The following is a 14,116-nucleotide window of genomic DNA, read 5'->3' on the forward strand; positions in this document are numbered from 1 at the left end:
ACACACGTGTACAATATAACAATACTAGAACAGTGATTCAGGTGAGCTACTTTGTGGAATCTCCCACATGGCATAATTGTCAGTGACTAATCTCTTTTCACAATCTCTTTTCACAAAATCACCACTAAAGGCACAGATCCCTGCCTCAGGGACATACAAGAGACACTGCTTTAGGAGAACAAAGGACTGCCACAGAACAACAGTGCATCACCCACTCCACCTTCAAGGAACAGAAAGCTCTAAATTGTCTTTGTCTCCAAGGATAAACTCACCCTGAGGAAAAAGCATGTGAGAAACTAATTTCTGTACCTTAAGCTTCTTCCTGTTCTGGTTCTCTTCACGGTGTGTGTGAGGTAAGCAGGTAAAGTAGACTTAAACATATTCATAGCTCAGTCTCTTTAAAATACTTTGAAACATTGTAACATTGTTGCAAATGCCTAGAGGAGGACACAAGCCCCATTTTAGTTCTCTATCACTATGTAACAAACCACCCTAAAATTTAGTGCGTTATAACAACAACCATTTTGATTTTCTCTCATGATTCGGTGGGTTGGCTGGTATCACCTCAGTGGTTCTGCTGTGCTTGATGTTTGCTGGGGCTGCAGTCATTCAGGGCTTAACTGGCTGAACGGTCTGAGATGGCTCATTCCCTAGTCTGGTACCTTGGAAGGGACAGCTAGAAGGCTGGCTCAGCTCGTAGGCTGGGACAGAGGGACCACTTTCTCACTAGGTGGTCTCAGGTCTAATCTCTTTCCATGTGATATTCCAGCAGAGTAGCTGGATTTCTTAAATGGCAGGCTCCCCAAATCAAAAAAAGTAAAAATGTCCGGCTTTCTTAAGGCTTAGGCCCAATCACTGGCACAGTGTTTCTTCCACTACGTTGTATTATTTGGTGAGTGTCAGGGCCAGTCCAGAGTCATTATGGGACTAGACTACGTGGCAGCATGAATGCCAGGAGGCAGGGTCCATTGAGGGCCGTCTACTGCAATTGCTGTTCACTTTGTCAAATGTGGAGATGATACTTGATATCTCAAATCACCTTCCATAAGAGAAAACATGTCACCATATTAGATAGATGAATCATCAAGATGCACACACATCGGGAACACCTAGAAACCACACACGTCCGTGAACCTGATTTGTTTGAAAAACATGATCAGGACCTCTAAAAAAAATTCACATGTTATTCAATTATTACACACATAAGAAATCCAAGTTTGATAATGGATGGGTACATTTAATATTATCAGGATAATAAGTTAGTAATACCATGTGTTGGATACTAGGGATGGGCACTGGCTATCATCATTTATACATGATTTTATTTAATCTTCATAAATGCTCTGTGGGGTACGTATTATTGCCTCAGATTTCAAGATGAGGAACTGAAGTTCAGTGAGGCTTTGTAACTTGCCTAAGATCACACGTTTAACAACCGATGAACCAGGACGTACACTAAATCAACCTGAGACTGAAGCCTGTGTGCTCTTAAACTCTACAGTGTCATCTTACTTGTTTTGTTCTTTCTCACTATTCTATTGTTACAAAATGATCTTCAGTTTAAGTGGAAACAAGAGCCACTTCTCACACTCCCATCTCTAAAGACTTAAAACCCATTTCCTATCTAGGCAGCCTGCCTAAATCAAGATTTTAAAATCCAGTTTCTATCTTGGCATGATAGTCTAGACAATTCCCCAGAGCTCTCAGACATATGCCTCTGTGCTTAAACTTGAGCCTCGACCAAACCCCAAGGTTTTTATTGAGTAAAATTCTCCTCCTGGCTGATCTAGGTATCAGGAAAGTTTCCCCATTGGCACTAGAACTGTGGATCACAAACTCATTGGTGCCATCTAAGGACGAAAAAATGGAACACCTGTGCTTTTCATTTTGTGGCAACATGATTTTGGCAATCTTACCCCAAATCAGTTTACCTTATGAAATGTAAGATGAACGATTTAGTGATGGAAAATTGCCAGTGAACTCCATTGATACAGCTACCCTGTATGGGTCATGGATATACCCCCTTGTCACTATGCTCCAGCCACATTGAATTGCTTTCCTTTATAAGAGCTTCCCACACTCTCCTGTCTTGAGACCTCTGTGCCATTTGTCATTTGGGAAGTCTTTTGCTCAAATCTCCACCTTTTAAAATCTTTCAAGTCCAAGTTCAAAAGTCACCTTCCAAATCAAGTTTTTCTTCATCATCTGAGTTGAAGTAATTAATCTCTTCTCTGTGAATCCGTATTAGTTAGCTATTGCTACAGAAAAAAACAAAACAAAACATCCCCCCTCCAAAAAAACCTTAAAGGCTTAAAACAACACTGTTTATTTGCTCACGATTCTCCAGGTTGATAATTTGAGTAGAGCACAGCTGGGATACTTTGTCTCCATGTGGTGTTAAAGGGGTTTTATTGATATGTTTGTAGTCTGTAGCATGAGGCCAGCTGGCTGAGGAGGGCCTTACTCGCGTGTCCAAGGCCTTGACTGTGTTGTTTGGGATGACTGGGTAGTTTGAGCTTTCTCTCTCCCTGAGCAGAGAGTGTCTGTCACAAGGCTGTTGTAGAACAACATTTTATTGCTCAGAGCAAGTCATGAGGCTAGGCCAGATATAAAGGGTAGGGAAATTAAAATATGCCTCCAACTTTTTCAAATATGGCCTTGCTGGCTTAATTTTTTCCATAAATTTTCTACAGTCTTCCTCAATATTGCAATTTATAATTAGAAACTTGAAATTGTGAGCACCTTCAATTGCGTTTTCTCTGCAAGCCGTAATAATTTAAATGTTTTAGATTAATTTTTGCTTATAAGAAAGTTGCAAAAATAGCACCAATAGTTTCCAAATATCCTTCACTCGTCTTCCCCAGTGTTAACATCTTACATCACCATAGGACAATTGTCAGCAAAAGGAAATGAACTTGCTGTAATACTACTAACTAAACTGAACACCTTGCTTGCATTTTGACACTAATGTTCTTTTACTGTTCTAGAATCTACTCAGGCTCCCACTTGCATTTATTTGTTACTCCTCCTTAGTCTTCTGCAGTCGTTAAGAGTTCCTCAGTCTTGCCTTGTCTTTAATGACCTTGGCATTTTACAACAGTGTTGGTCAGTTATTTTGTTGAGTGTCCCTCACTTGAGTTTGCTGCTGTCTAAGGTTTTCTCATGACTGGACACAAGAGCACATATTTTGGACAAAAGTACCACAGGTATGATGTGTCCCCCTCAGTGCATTGTATCACAAGGTTCATGATGTTAATGTGTGTTATTTCCTGATACTACTGATCTTCATCACTCACTTGGTTAAGGTAGTCTTTGCCTGGTTTCTCACTGAAAAGTTACCATCTTTCCCTTTGAGGTTAAAGCTTACTTAGGAGACACTTTGAAACTATGAAAATAAATTTCTCATCAAACTTTCATCCACTAAATCTAGCATCAATCAGTGGATTCTTCTGTAACAATTATGACTATATTGTTTACCTAATGGTAATTTTCTATTTTCTTCTATATTTATTCATTGAAATTTACCGTAAGGAAGAGCTTTCCTTTCTCCTCATTTATTTATATCTGTATGGACTCTATCTTATTCTATGGGCTAAAATCCAATACTAGCATTATTTATTTGGCTGCTCAAATATATAAACCATAATACTTTTAATTGTGAAAATACTCTCCTCCTAGGACAGAGACACCTAATAAGCTCAGAGAAAATTCTACCAAATGGAAGATATTAAAATTCTGATTATATATCTCTCTATATTAAAATGTATAAATATTTGAGCTTAAATATTTTCAAAGCTATTGTCTTCTTGCCTCCATTTTGATTTTTCCTTTCTTTCTTTTTACAAAATAAAGCTCATCAAATAAGTTGTTTCTATTTATGATTTTTGAATATTTTTCCAAATATTGTAAAATCTGGTACAGGGTATAACTTTATCCTATTAAACAGGAGCTCTGTCTAAAGCGTCCTTACATAAGTCAAGTCTTCCAAAATACAATTTAAAAATTTCAAAATTAAATCTTTTACACAATATGAACTCTCATTGTTTAATTATTTTTTAGCAAATTCCTTGTTTTCATAGGGATAAATTTCAGTGTCTTCCCATCTGCAGTTTTGTTTTCAATAATTGCAATTATAAAGACTAAAAAGCTGAAGTTACTTTTCTGTCTGTTTGTTGAATATCTTAACTAAAGACTTCTAGCTGATTTTGAGCAAAATGCAATTTCTAAAAGCTGATTAGTGACCAACACCAAAAAAAGTGTGCATATCCTCTAAATATGATATACAGTTCACTCTAAGTTTTGTATATGTAAAACTATGTGTGGATTTTGAGTACATTTGAATTAATAGAATATCACGGTGTTATTACATATGTACCACAGTCAATCCCAAGCACATTTCTGCTCCATAGATTTGTCACTTTAGTAAAAGCATTCTTTTACTGTGATGCTCCACGAAAATATGTATTCATATTATAATTTGCATTCATAAATTTAATTTTTAAAGTTATAGTAGCATTTACAATACAGTCAGAAAATTCACCTTTGACACAATAAACTTCCAAAAGCTTTTCTTTGATTCTGTGAATTGGATTAAACATTTTGACTCAGAATTGGAATTAATTGATTTTCTGTTTAATTCATCTGCTCACACTATTATAAAACTGTCATAATTTAACTGTTTGCAAAATCTTCTGCTAATGGTGTCAACTCATTAATAGCCATTGCTCACAGGCCCAAGGAAACTTGGAATTAAAAATGAGAGAAATTAACTTAGGTTAACTGTCATTTGACACAAGTGAAGCCATGCTGCATGGAATGATATGTACTTGGGCTTAAAGATATAGGTCAGATTTCAACAAGTAGGTTCATGTTGGGAAGAAGGTTCCAAGTGGAAGTAGCAGCATGAACAAAAGCATGGACAGCAAATGCCAAATGCCAAGTACAATCGGTCCTCCATATCCACAGGTTTCCAATCCATGGATTCAACCAACCTCAGATAGAAAATATTCAGAAAAAAAAATCCAGAAAGTTCCAAAAGGCAAAACTTGAATTTTCAGGCACCAGCAACTATTTATATAGCGTTTACATTGTGTTAGGTATTATAAGTAATCTATAGATGATTTAAAGTATACGGGAGGTTTGCATAGATTATATGCAAATACCTCACCATTTTATATAAGGGACTTGAGTATCCAAGGATTTTGGTACCCAAGAAGGTCCTAGAACCGATCCCTGTGGATACAGAGGGACTACTGTATGTTTTAAAATAATGAGCATGGTTTTTTAAGAATAATGACTAACTTTTGAAGTAGATGTTGCTACTTCTTCCGCAGATTTCTGTCTTCTGATTGTCTTATGGGTCAATGACAGCATTAATGACCCCCTGTGAATGGTATTTTGTGTGTTATATGTTGACCAACTTTCTTGAGAAATAAAAAATCAATACTTAATTTTTATTAAATGTGCATACATTAAACCCTTACTTTTGAAAGGGTTTATTGCAAAATAAGATAAGCATAACCAGACAATAAAAAGGTGATAGAGTTATATCATACAATAAATAACCAAACTGCTGTAGCAACAGCATCCACATACTCTGTAGCAGGACAGTTCAGCCTCCACTTCCCACATGTATTTCACTTGCACTTAATCTTTAATTCCCTACATGTCCCACTAAACCCATTGACTGTCACCCTTGTGGCTTCCTGCCTCCCACTGGTCATGGCATGGGCCACCCAGCATGGGTCATAACATAACTAGCTGCTGTACTGTGGACAGCAGGATTTGTAGCATCAAATACAGCTCCCACCACCATCAAAACAGGAAGCAACTAGCTGTTGCTACCTGCTCAAGCCCAAAGTCATCATTTTATCAGCCAGTACCCTGTATGCCGTACTTCTAAGGAAGATGTAAGTACTGTTGAGACTGGAAAGGTTGGGAAAGGAGAGATGGGCTCTCTTTCAGAGGTTACCATGTGAGAACTCTGGCAATTGAACCTGCCTCTTACTCTCTGCTAAGAGAGGCCATGTCAGAAATTGAAGTACGATATAGAGGTCTTACCAAATCTCTTGTGATGCAGCTATTAATAATGATCCTCCTCTAAAAAGGAGAAAATCCAGGACAAATGCTAAACTGGACTGAATGCGTGAATAGGCTAAAACCAGAATGTTCTAGGCAAATCAGGATACGTGACTCCTTAAACCTGGAATTGCTTTTGACTCCAGCAAATACAACCAACCCCTACATTTTGTTTGTGCTTTTTTCTACGTTTCTCTTGAGTCTGACCCCATTTTTTATTCTCATTTTATCCACCTCAGCCTAGATGCTTGTTACCACATGGCTAAATTATCTATAATAACATATTTACTCATTTTCTCCTTCCACTCATTCTCTTCATACCTTCCATAGTTTCCTTTCTCCAAAAACTTTTGTGTCTCATTACCTCCTTGCTGAAAAATTTTTTAATGGCTTCTCATTACCTGCAGAGTAATTTCCAAACTTGGATTCCAGGTATGGTCTGTCCCTATTCTATACTTACAGATTCATTTCTCACTCCTCCCTTACATGAGTCCTTCACTCCAGCTTGACTTGGTCACTCACCATTTCCTAAACGCTTGGCACTTCCTGTCCATGGTTTTGTTCATGCTGTTACTTCTACTTAGTCTTCCCAATCTGAACCTCACTTGTTGAAATCTGACCTACACTTTAAGCCCAAGTAACACCTTTAAGAATTCTTCTCTGATTCCCCATCTAGAAGTAGTCTCTTTATCCCCTGAAGTTCTGCAGTAGTGTAGAAAATACTCTGATGATGTATTAAACAAGTGTCTTCAATTCAAGAGGCTATTTGCGGGACTTCCCTCGTGGTCCAGTGGTTAAGACTCCATGCTCCCAACGCAGGGGACATGGGTTTGATCCCTGGTCGGGGAACTAGATCCCACATGCTGCAACTAAAGTATCCCACATGCTGCAACTAAAGATCCTGCATCCCGCAACTAAGACCCGAGCAGCCAAATAAATAAATTAAAAAAAAAAAAAAAAAAAAGAGGCTATTTGCAAACTTTTGGAGGAAACGTGATCTCTTTCATCTTTTAATCCCTAGTAATGTCACACAACATCTTAATTATTGCACACGCTGCTGCTTGATAACTATTCACTGAGTGAATAAATAAATGAATGGCCAATGAATCCACACTAGAGTGATAATGAAGAGTCCTTCCTTTAGAAATTATTTTTGCAATTTTTTGGAAACTATATAAGTCAGCTTGAGCTATCATAACAAAATAACATAGATTGAGTGGCTTAAGCAACAGACATTTATTTATCACAGTTCTGGAGACTGGGAAATCCAAGATCAAGGTGCCAGCAGATTCAGTTCCTGGTGAGGACTTCCTTCCGGGCTTGCAGACAGCTGCCTTCCTGAGTCCTTACATGGTGGAGAGGGAACTCTGGTATCTCTTTCTCTCTTTATAAGGACACTAATTCCATCATGGATCAACCCCCTCATGACTTCAGCTAAATAAAAAGTACCTCCCTAAAGTCTCACCTCCTAATACCATCATGTCAGGTGTTAGAGCTTTAACATATGAATTTGAGGGGAACACAAACATTTAGTACATAATCATAAGAAGTGACTGAACTTAAACCTGTCAGTGGGAGAATCTTTTTGAGTGGGCTGGCCTTTGGGCATGTAAAATACTACAAATAGCCAGGTTGTTTCACCTTTGTATAAGATCAGCTTTGCTTATTAAACTTTGGGTCTTCCTTAAATATGAAACAAAATCAATTTCATGCCATTTTTATACTCTGATTCCCATTAACAAACAAATACGTAATGAGGATGAATAAAGTTATAAGGTGTAAATGTGTGTTTGTGTCTCTGTGCGTCTCAAAGAAAGGATCCACATCAAACCGATAACAGTGGTTACTTAAGGGGATGTTAGTCACATTGGAGGGGTGAATTAGATGCTGTGTACTCCAGAACTGTTTTAATACTTTGTAATGAGCATATATTGAGTATTATGTGTGAAATAGAAAAATGATGACAACACATTTTAAAGAATTCTTAGCCTCCATGGCACTGTGTCTGTGATATCTTAGTTGCGGCAGCTGCCTTCAAGTTCACAACACAGTATTCCTTTAGAAGCTCCCAAGAATCATCGCACATACCCAGCTATTCACTGGGTGAATAAATAAATAAATGGCCAATGAATGGAGAAAATGGAGAGAACAAAAGTTTGACCCAACACTTTTCCAGTAATTTCTTTGTATTTTTTTCAAAATCTTATCAGAGTGAGAAAATAATCTATGACTGTCTAGAAACATATTTGGAAAGCAAATAATACAGAGAAAAAAGGAAAAGCATGGAAAAAGTAGTTGTTAAGTGTTTGAACGATCGTATAAACTTTCCATGCAAAAAAAATTACAATCCAAAAATCAATGGATTCCTAATCATAAGATGAATAAGAGACATTGTGACTAAAATCAGTAAAGCTATTAAAGTATTTAAATGTTTAATTCTTTAAGAATCAAGTGTTAGCCATAAAAGCAAATGAGAGAACATCTGGAAGGCCAAGAGCTTGAAAGATTGAAAATTAAAAAGCAAATGGTGTGCTTAGTGCTACTGAGGGACTTCAGCAAATGGATATAAACTCATCTGAAAATAAATACAGAGTTTGTATAATTACAATGAGCCTGAAGATGGGGTTTAGCATTTATATATCTCCTGGGAAGCTTGGTGAGTCAGAAACATAAAACCAAAGCAACGGGAGGCCATTAAAATATTATTTCCTGTCGTATTGGAGAACTCAAGAAGAGAATAAACATACCGATTACTTGCATGGCCGGTTCCACGTCTGTCGTGGCCTCTTCCAACAATGACAGCAGCTTGGCTGATATCCGATGCACCGATTCAATGTTGCTAAACAAGCTATCCACGTCCAGCTGATCAATCTGAAGAAACACAAACACTGAGCACCAGCTGATGGAGAGAGATGCACAGTATTTAGGATGTTTTCTCCTGCTAAACCGTAAGCGTTTTATATGCCAGCCCATGCTGTTTCCATCAACCGTTCCTGTAAACATCCTTATTTGGGATTTCCAGAGGAAATGTGCAGTTTTTCATGCAAGAAGTTGGATGGTGCATCTGTTGTTACCTCCCTCTTTTTCTTTATTTTGACTAAGTTTTAATGAGTTGAGTGTACATCTACATATTCCTGTAAGAACCACAGTGTGAAGAAGATTTGGGCTCCCTAATCGGTATTTTATTAACCGCCCTCTATGAGGGTATGTACTAGTGCATATGCATTTAGAACGTCTTACTGCTTATACAGCAGAAGTCAGAACTTACTCTATGTAAGTGACTATTTTCAAAGCTGTTTTAAAACCACAGATGTTCTCAAAGTGATGACAAGTAGATTTGCTGAGTTGTTTCCTGCTTTGTTTTTTTCTGAAAGAAATGTGAATGGAAATCTTCACCAAACGTATTCTACTAATTAAAGATACATCATATTTGATAACTTGATGCATACCCTCAAAAACCAGTGTAATCATTCCTAGATCTTATAGCTGGTGTTTATAATAACTTATTCATTCACCCATCTTCACTAAATAATTCCTGAAGTCCTTCTAGGTACCAGGAATTGTAGTAGAGACCAAACCTGTCACAGGCATTGAATGATTCATAGAGGGTTGGCCAATGATCCTAAGCCATCCAAGAAGAGTATGGTGAGCTATGTGCCCAGATTTTGCTGGATCTCACTCAAAATCTTTCTCCTGAGTATAAGTCAGATCTCCTTTCATAATCAAACAGTGTCTAGTGGGTCATGAACAGCTTGGTCCAGGCTCCACTGGGTTGCCACAGGGGATATGAGCAGGTGTCTTTTATTCATGACTTATTGTGCATGAGGTCGTAGGTGGGTAACCGCGTCATCAATAATCATCATGGAGAAGCTTCAGAGATGAAAAGCAGAGTTACTGGTCCAAAACGAGGTTGGCAAAATTAGGGGTGAGAGAGAGACAGGGAGTTCAGCTAAAGATCAGAAAAAAGGAGCCAAGAAATTAAGGGAAGTTGGGCACAAGGTCTATAGGATAAGAGACAGACCTGGAAGAATTCTAGAGCTGAAGGCCAACAACTGCAGCTTCTTTTTTTTTAGGCTCTCAGCTCGGTCTATTTAGGAGTGGGGGAGTGTTGTGGTCCGAATGCTTGGAAAAGAATTTCCACACATAAGGCAAAATGTAAAGAAGATAGAATTTATTAGAGGGAAGGGTCGCTGCTGGAACAGCGGGCCGACTTCCTAGTAGTCTGGGAGAGTCCAGCCCGAACATGTGCTATTGATCACTTTTTATAACCAGAAAACAGAAGAATGGTCCGAGGTGAAAATTTCGACTGATTGGTCGAGGTACATATACCTTCTATAGGGTTGGAGTGGGACAGGACATATGCCTTTCCTTATTTGGGACAGGTCCCGTTGCCCAGGTGGGCGTCGCCCAGGCGGGCACAGGGATTTCGTAACCGTCGTCCTTTGTCCTTGAAGCGCCATTGTCCTTGGAGCACCACAGGGCGGAGGCAGGCTGCTCGTTATTTTTTTATCCCGTCCTTTTTTGACATTGACCCCATTCTTGATGTCGTTCCCAATACTGGACATGGCTACCATTTTGATCGGGGTGTTCTGTTATTCAACATGGAAGCAATATGTCACATTGTACCTTGTTTAAAATTTTGTGACTGTGTCAGTTGTTTCCTATGCAATATAGTCTGGCTGGATATATGTCCTTCAACCATCTTGGGAAATTCCTCACCTTCCTGTCATCCGTCTGGTTCTCAAGAAAACTCCGAACTTTATTTGTAATCAAATTCTGTGTGATTGTATGTAGTGGGTTTATTTATAGGACTACACAACTTTTTTGTTCAGTTTTTTAAATGTATTCTGAAATTATCTATATATTCATATTTCATTAGTAATAATGAAATCATTATTAGCTCTTAGGGTCTTTAACCCAGTATCTCACAAAATGTTTCTTTGTTAAGCACTCATTCGAACAGGATAGGGCACACATGGCTCTTCTGCCTAAAGTCTATGGATTTTCAAGACTTCTAATTTCTGTATGAGTAAGTATGTTTAGTATTATAGATACAAAATATCTAAAAGGCAGATAACAGTTATATGGCTCTTTTTGTTTATCATAATTTTAAATGGCTCAAATGCCACATATCTCTGAGCACCACTGATTTAACACATTATTTTCTTTATGTATTGGGTATTAATTAAATCACAAAGGCATAACTTTGCATAGTGCAAAATATGTTTTACAAAAGTTTTGTATGAGTCAAATTTTTCTAGATTGATTTATGTTAGATGTGCTAGTTTGATATTTTTTTAAAATCATATTTTGAAACGAATCCTTCTAAAGTATAAAATTTCATCCCTAATTTACTGGCTTTGTAAGCGAGTAGTTCATATAGTATACCCTATTATTATTTCATTTTGTTGTGGAATCTTCATTCTGAGGAACTTACAGTGCTTCATATTTATTATATCATATACAATTCCATCTTCTCTGTAAAATATGAACCCGTTTGAAGATAGGGAAACTCATGCAGAGTGAAGAGAGGTACCATGCCCCAAATTATGAAGGTCAAGACAGAGCTGGAGCTGGAAACTGACCGTTTAGTCCTATGTCATAGTCCATTACCAGCAATAACTAATAATAGAATACTTTGCCATCTTTGTTTGGATTTTTTAGTGTGTTCCTGAGTTTTTCGCTAGGTTGTCAGTTCTACGATTTATTTCTCAAGGTCAGAATACTGTATAGTTGTCTAATTTATATTTTAAATTCATTTAGCAAGGATCTAATTCTGTATTCTATCTATAATCTTAGCACAATGCAATAAATACTAAATAACAAAAACATAGGTTTTGATTTCTTTTCTTTCTGAAGGACAGAAAGGATTAAAACATCAGTTGGCCTGGTTTCAATCACCCGTATCACCACAGGCCCATGGGGATTCCGTGAATCATGAACTGAATTCACATTTAGTCACTGATATGCCAAGGAACAAATGTCTCATCCAAATAGGATTTTAAAACTGGTAGATGATTTTCTAACTATTGATATAAATTCAAGGAAGCCTTTACATACATTTATTAATTATTTACTAGAAATGGGCAATACTCAGCTTAGGTTGAGTTATATTTTAAATGAAAATAAATTCATTTTTTTGTAAAAATATTTCTTTTAAGTATACATTATTCTAAGCAAAGTCAATGTATAATAATTTGAAAGTACAAAACAGAAAAATTAAAGGTCAGTATTTTGGGTGACAATTTAATTCTTTGCTTCACAAAAGTATTCACAGGATATACTTCAAATCGCAAGTTCCCATTGCATTTAAATAATTGCTGATCTTACAGTTGTATGTATACAAAACTCCCAAGGCACAAATGTCTAAGTAAAAGAAAACACACCTATAAAATTTTATCAATTCAGAGACTGTAATCATTGGTATCGAATTATTCTGTTACCTCCAGCACCTTATACTCACTGTTTTCAAAAGCTTTTGTTGCATTTTCCTGCATTCACATCCCAGCCCAAGCTCTTCCCTTTGCTTACAAATGCTTTGCCCCCAAATAACTTAAAACATTCTACCTATTTGAAATGGAAAATGGTAATTGTAGTATCTGTCCAGTAGTTTTGCCCATCTTTCTGTCCTTTCTGTTGCTTTTTTGGGAGAAGCCACAGCTCCCCAGCTCTACCTGATCTGGTGGAATTGTCACTCATGGTGCCTGACCCCTCCCTACTCCCTCCAGTGGTGGGCATGTGACCTGCTGGCCACAGCAATTGGTCTAGGATGACAGGTGCCAAAGCATAGCAAATGAGAAGCTTCACTGATTTTTAAAAATGGTTGTTGGGAAAAAAAAGGGCCTGGATTGTCAGCCCTAAATATGTAATTTCTGTCTTCAACAGTCATCTTTGTAGAGAGCTTGACTGTAGTAAGGTCAACACAGAGAGGAAAGCTAAGTCTGATATCGTCATGTGAGCTCCTGGGTCTACCTTGCCTAAAGCAAGACATTCTTATTACAGAAGGTAATAAACGGCCTTTTCTTTTTCTTTTTTTACCATAATGTATTTTATTTTATTTTATAGATCTTTATTGGAGTATAACTGCTTCACAATACTGTGCTAACCTCTGTCTCACAACAAAGGGAATCAGCCACATGCACACATAAATCCCCATATCCCCTCCCCCTTGAGCCTCCCTCCCACCCTCCCTAACCCACTCCTCTAGGTCCTCGCAAAGCACCGCGCTGATCTCCCTGTCATATGCAGCTGCTTACCACTAGCTATCTATTTTACATTTGGTAGTATATATATGTCAATGTTACTCTCACTTTGCCCCAGCTTTCCCCTCCCCTCCGTGTCATCAAGTTCATTCTCTATGTCTACGTCTTTATTCCTGCCCTGCCACTAGGTTCATCAGTACCTTTTTTTTTTTTTTTAGATTCCATATATATGTGTGAGCATACGGTATTCATTTTTCTCCTTCTGACTTACTTCACTCTGTATGACAGACTCTAGGTCTATCCACCTCACTACAAATAACTCAGTTTCATTTCTTTTATGGCTGGGTAATATTCCATTGTATATATGTGCCACATCTTCTTTATCCATTCATCTGTCAGTGGACACTTAGGTTGCTTCCATGTCCTGGCTATTGTAAATAGAACTGCAGTGAACATTGTGGTACATGACTCTTCTTGAATTATGGTTTTCTCAGGGTATATGCCCAGTAGTGGGATTGCTGGTTCGTATGGTAATTCTATTTGTAGATTTTTAAGGAACCTCCATACTGTTCTCCATATCGACTGTATCAATTTACATTCCCACTAAAAGTGCAGGAGGCTTCCCTTTTCTCCACATCCTCTCCAGCATTTATTGTGTGTAGATTTTTTGATGATAGCCATTCTGGGGCTTCCCTGGTGGTGCAGTGGTTGAGAGTCCACCTGCCGATGCAGGGGACACGGGTTTGTGCCCCAGTCTGGGAAGATCCCACATGCCACGGAGTGGCTGGGCCCGTGAGCCATGGCTGCTGAGCCTCCGTGTCCAGAGCCTGTGCTGT

General features: G+C 38.0%; 1 protein-coding gene across 1 annotated transcript in view; it reads right to left on the minus strand.

Annotated features, from left to right (window-relative positions):
• ARHGEF38 (Rho guanine nucleotide exchange factor 38) overlaps window positions 1–14,116 on the minus strand; it is a 153,962-nt gene that overhangs the window by 67,835 nt on the left and 72,011 nt on the right. Inside the window, exon 3 of the mRNA XM_067735415.1 lies at window positions 8,826–8,949. Coding sequence (XP_067591516.1) covers window positions 8,826–8,949 — 124 coding nt within the window. The remainder of the gene's footprint in view (window positions 1–8,825; window positions 8,950–14,116) is intronic.

This window comes from Pseudorca crassidens, chromosome 4, assembly GCF_039906515.1.
Source record: "Pseudorca crassidens isolate mPseCra1 chromosome 4, mPseCra1.hap1, whole genome shotgun sequence".
Classification (NCBI taxonomy): domain Eukaryota; kingdom Metazoa; phylum Chordata; class Mammalia; order Artiodactyla; family Delphinidae; genus Pseudorca; species Pseudorca crassidens.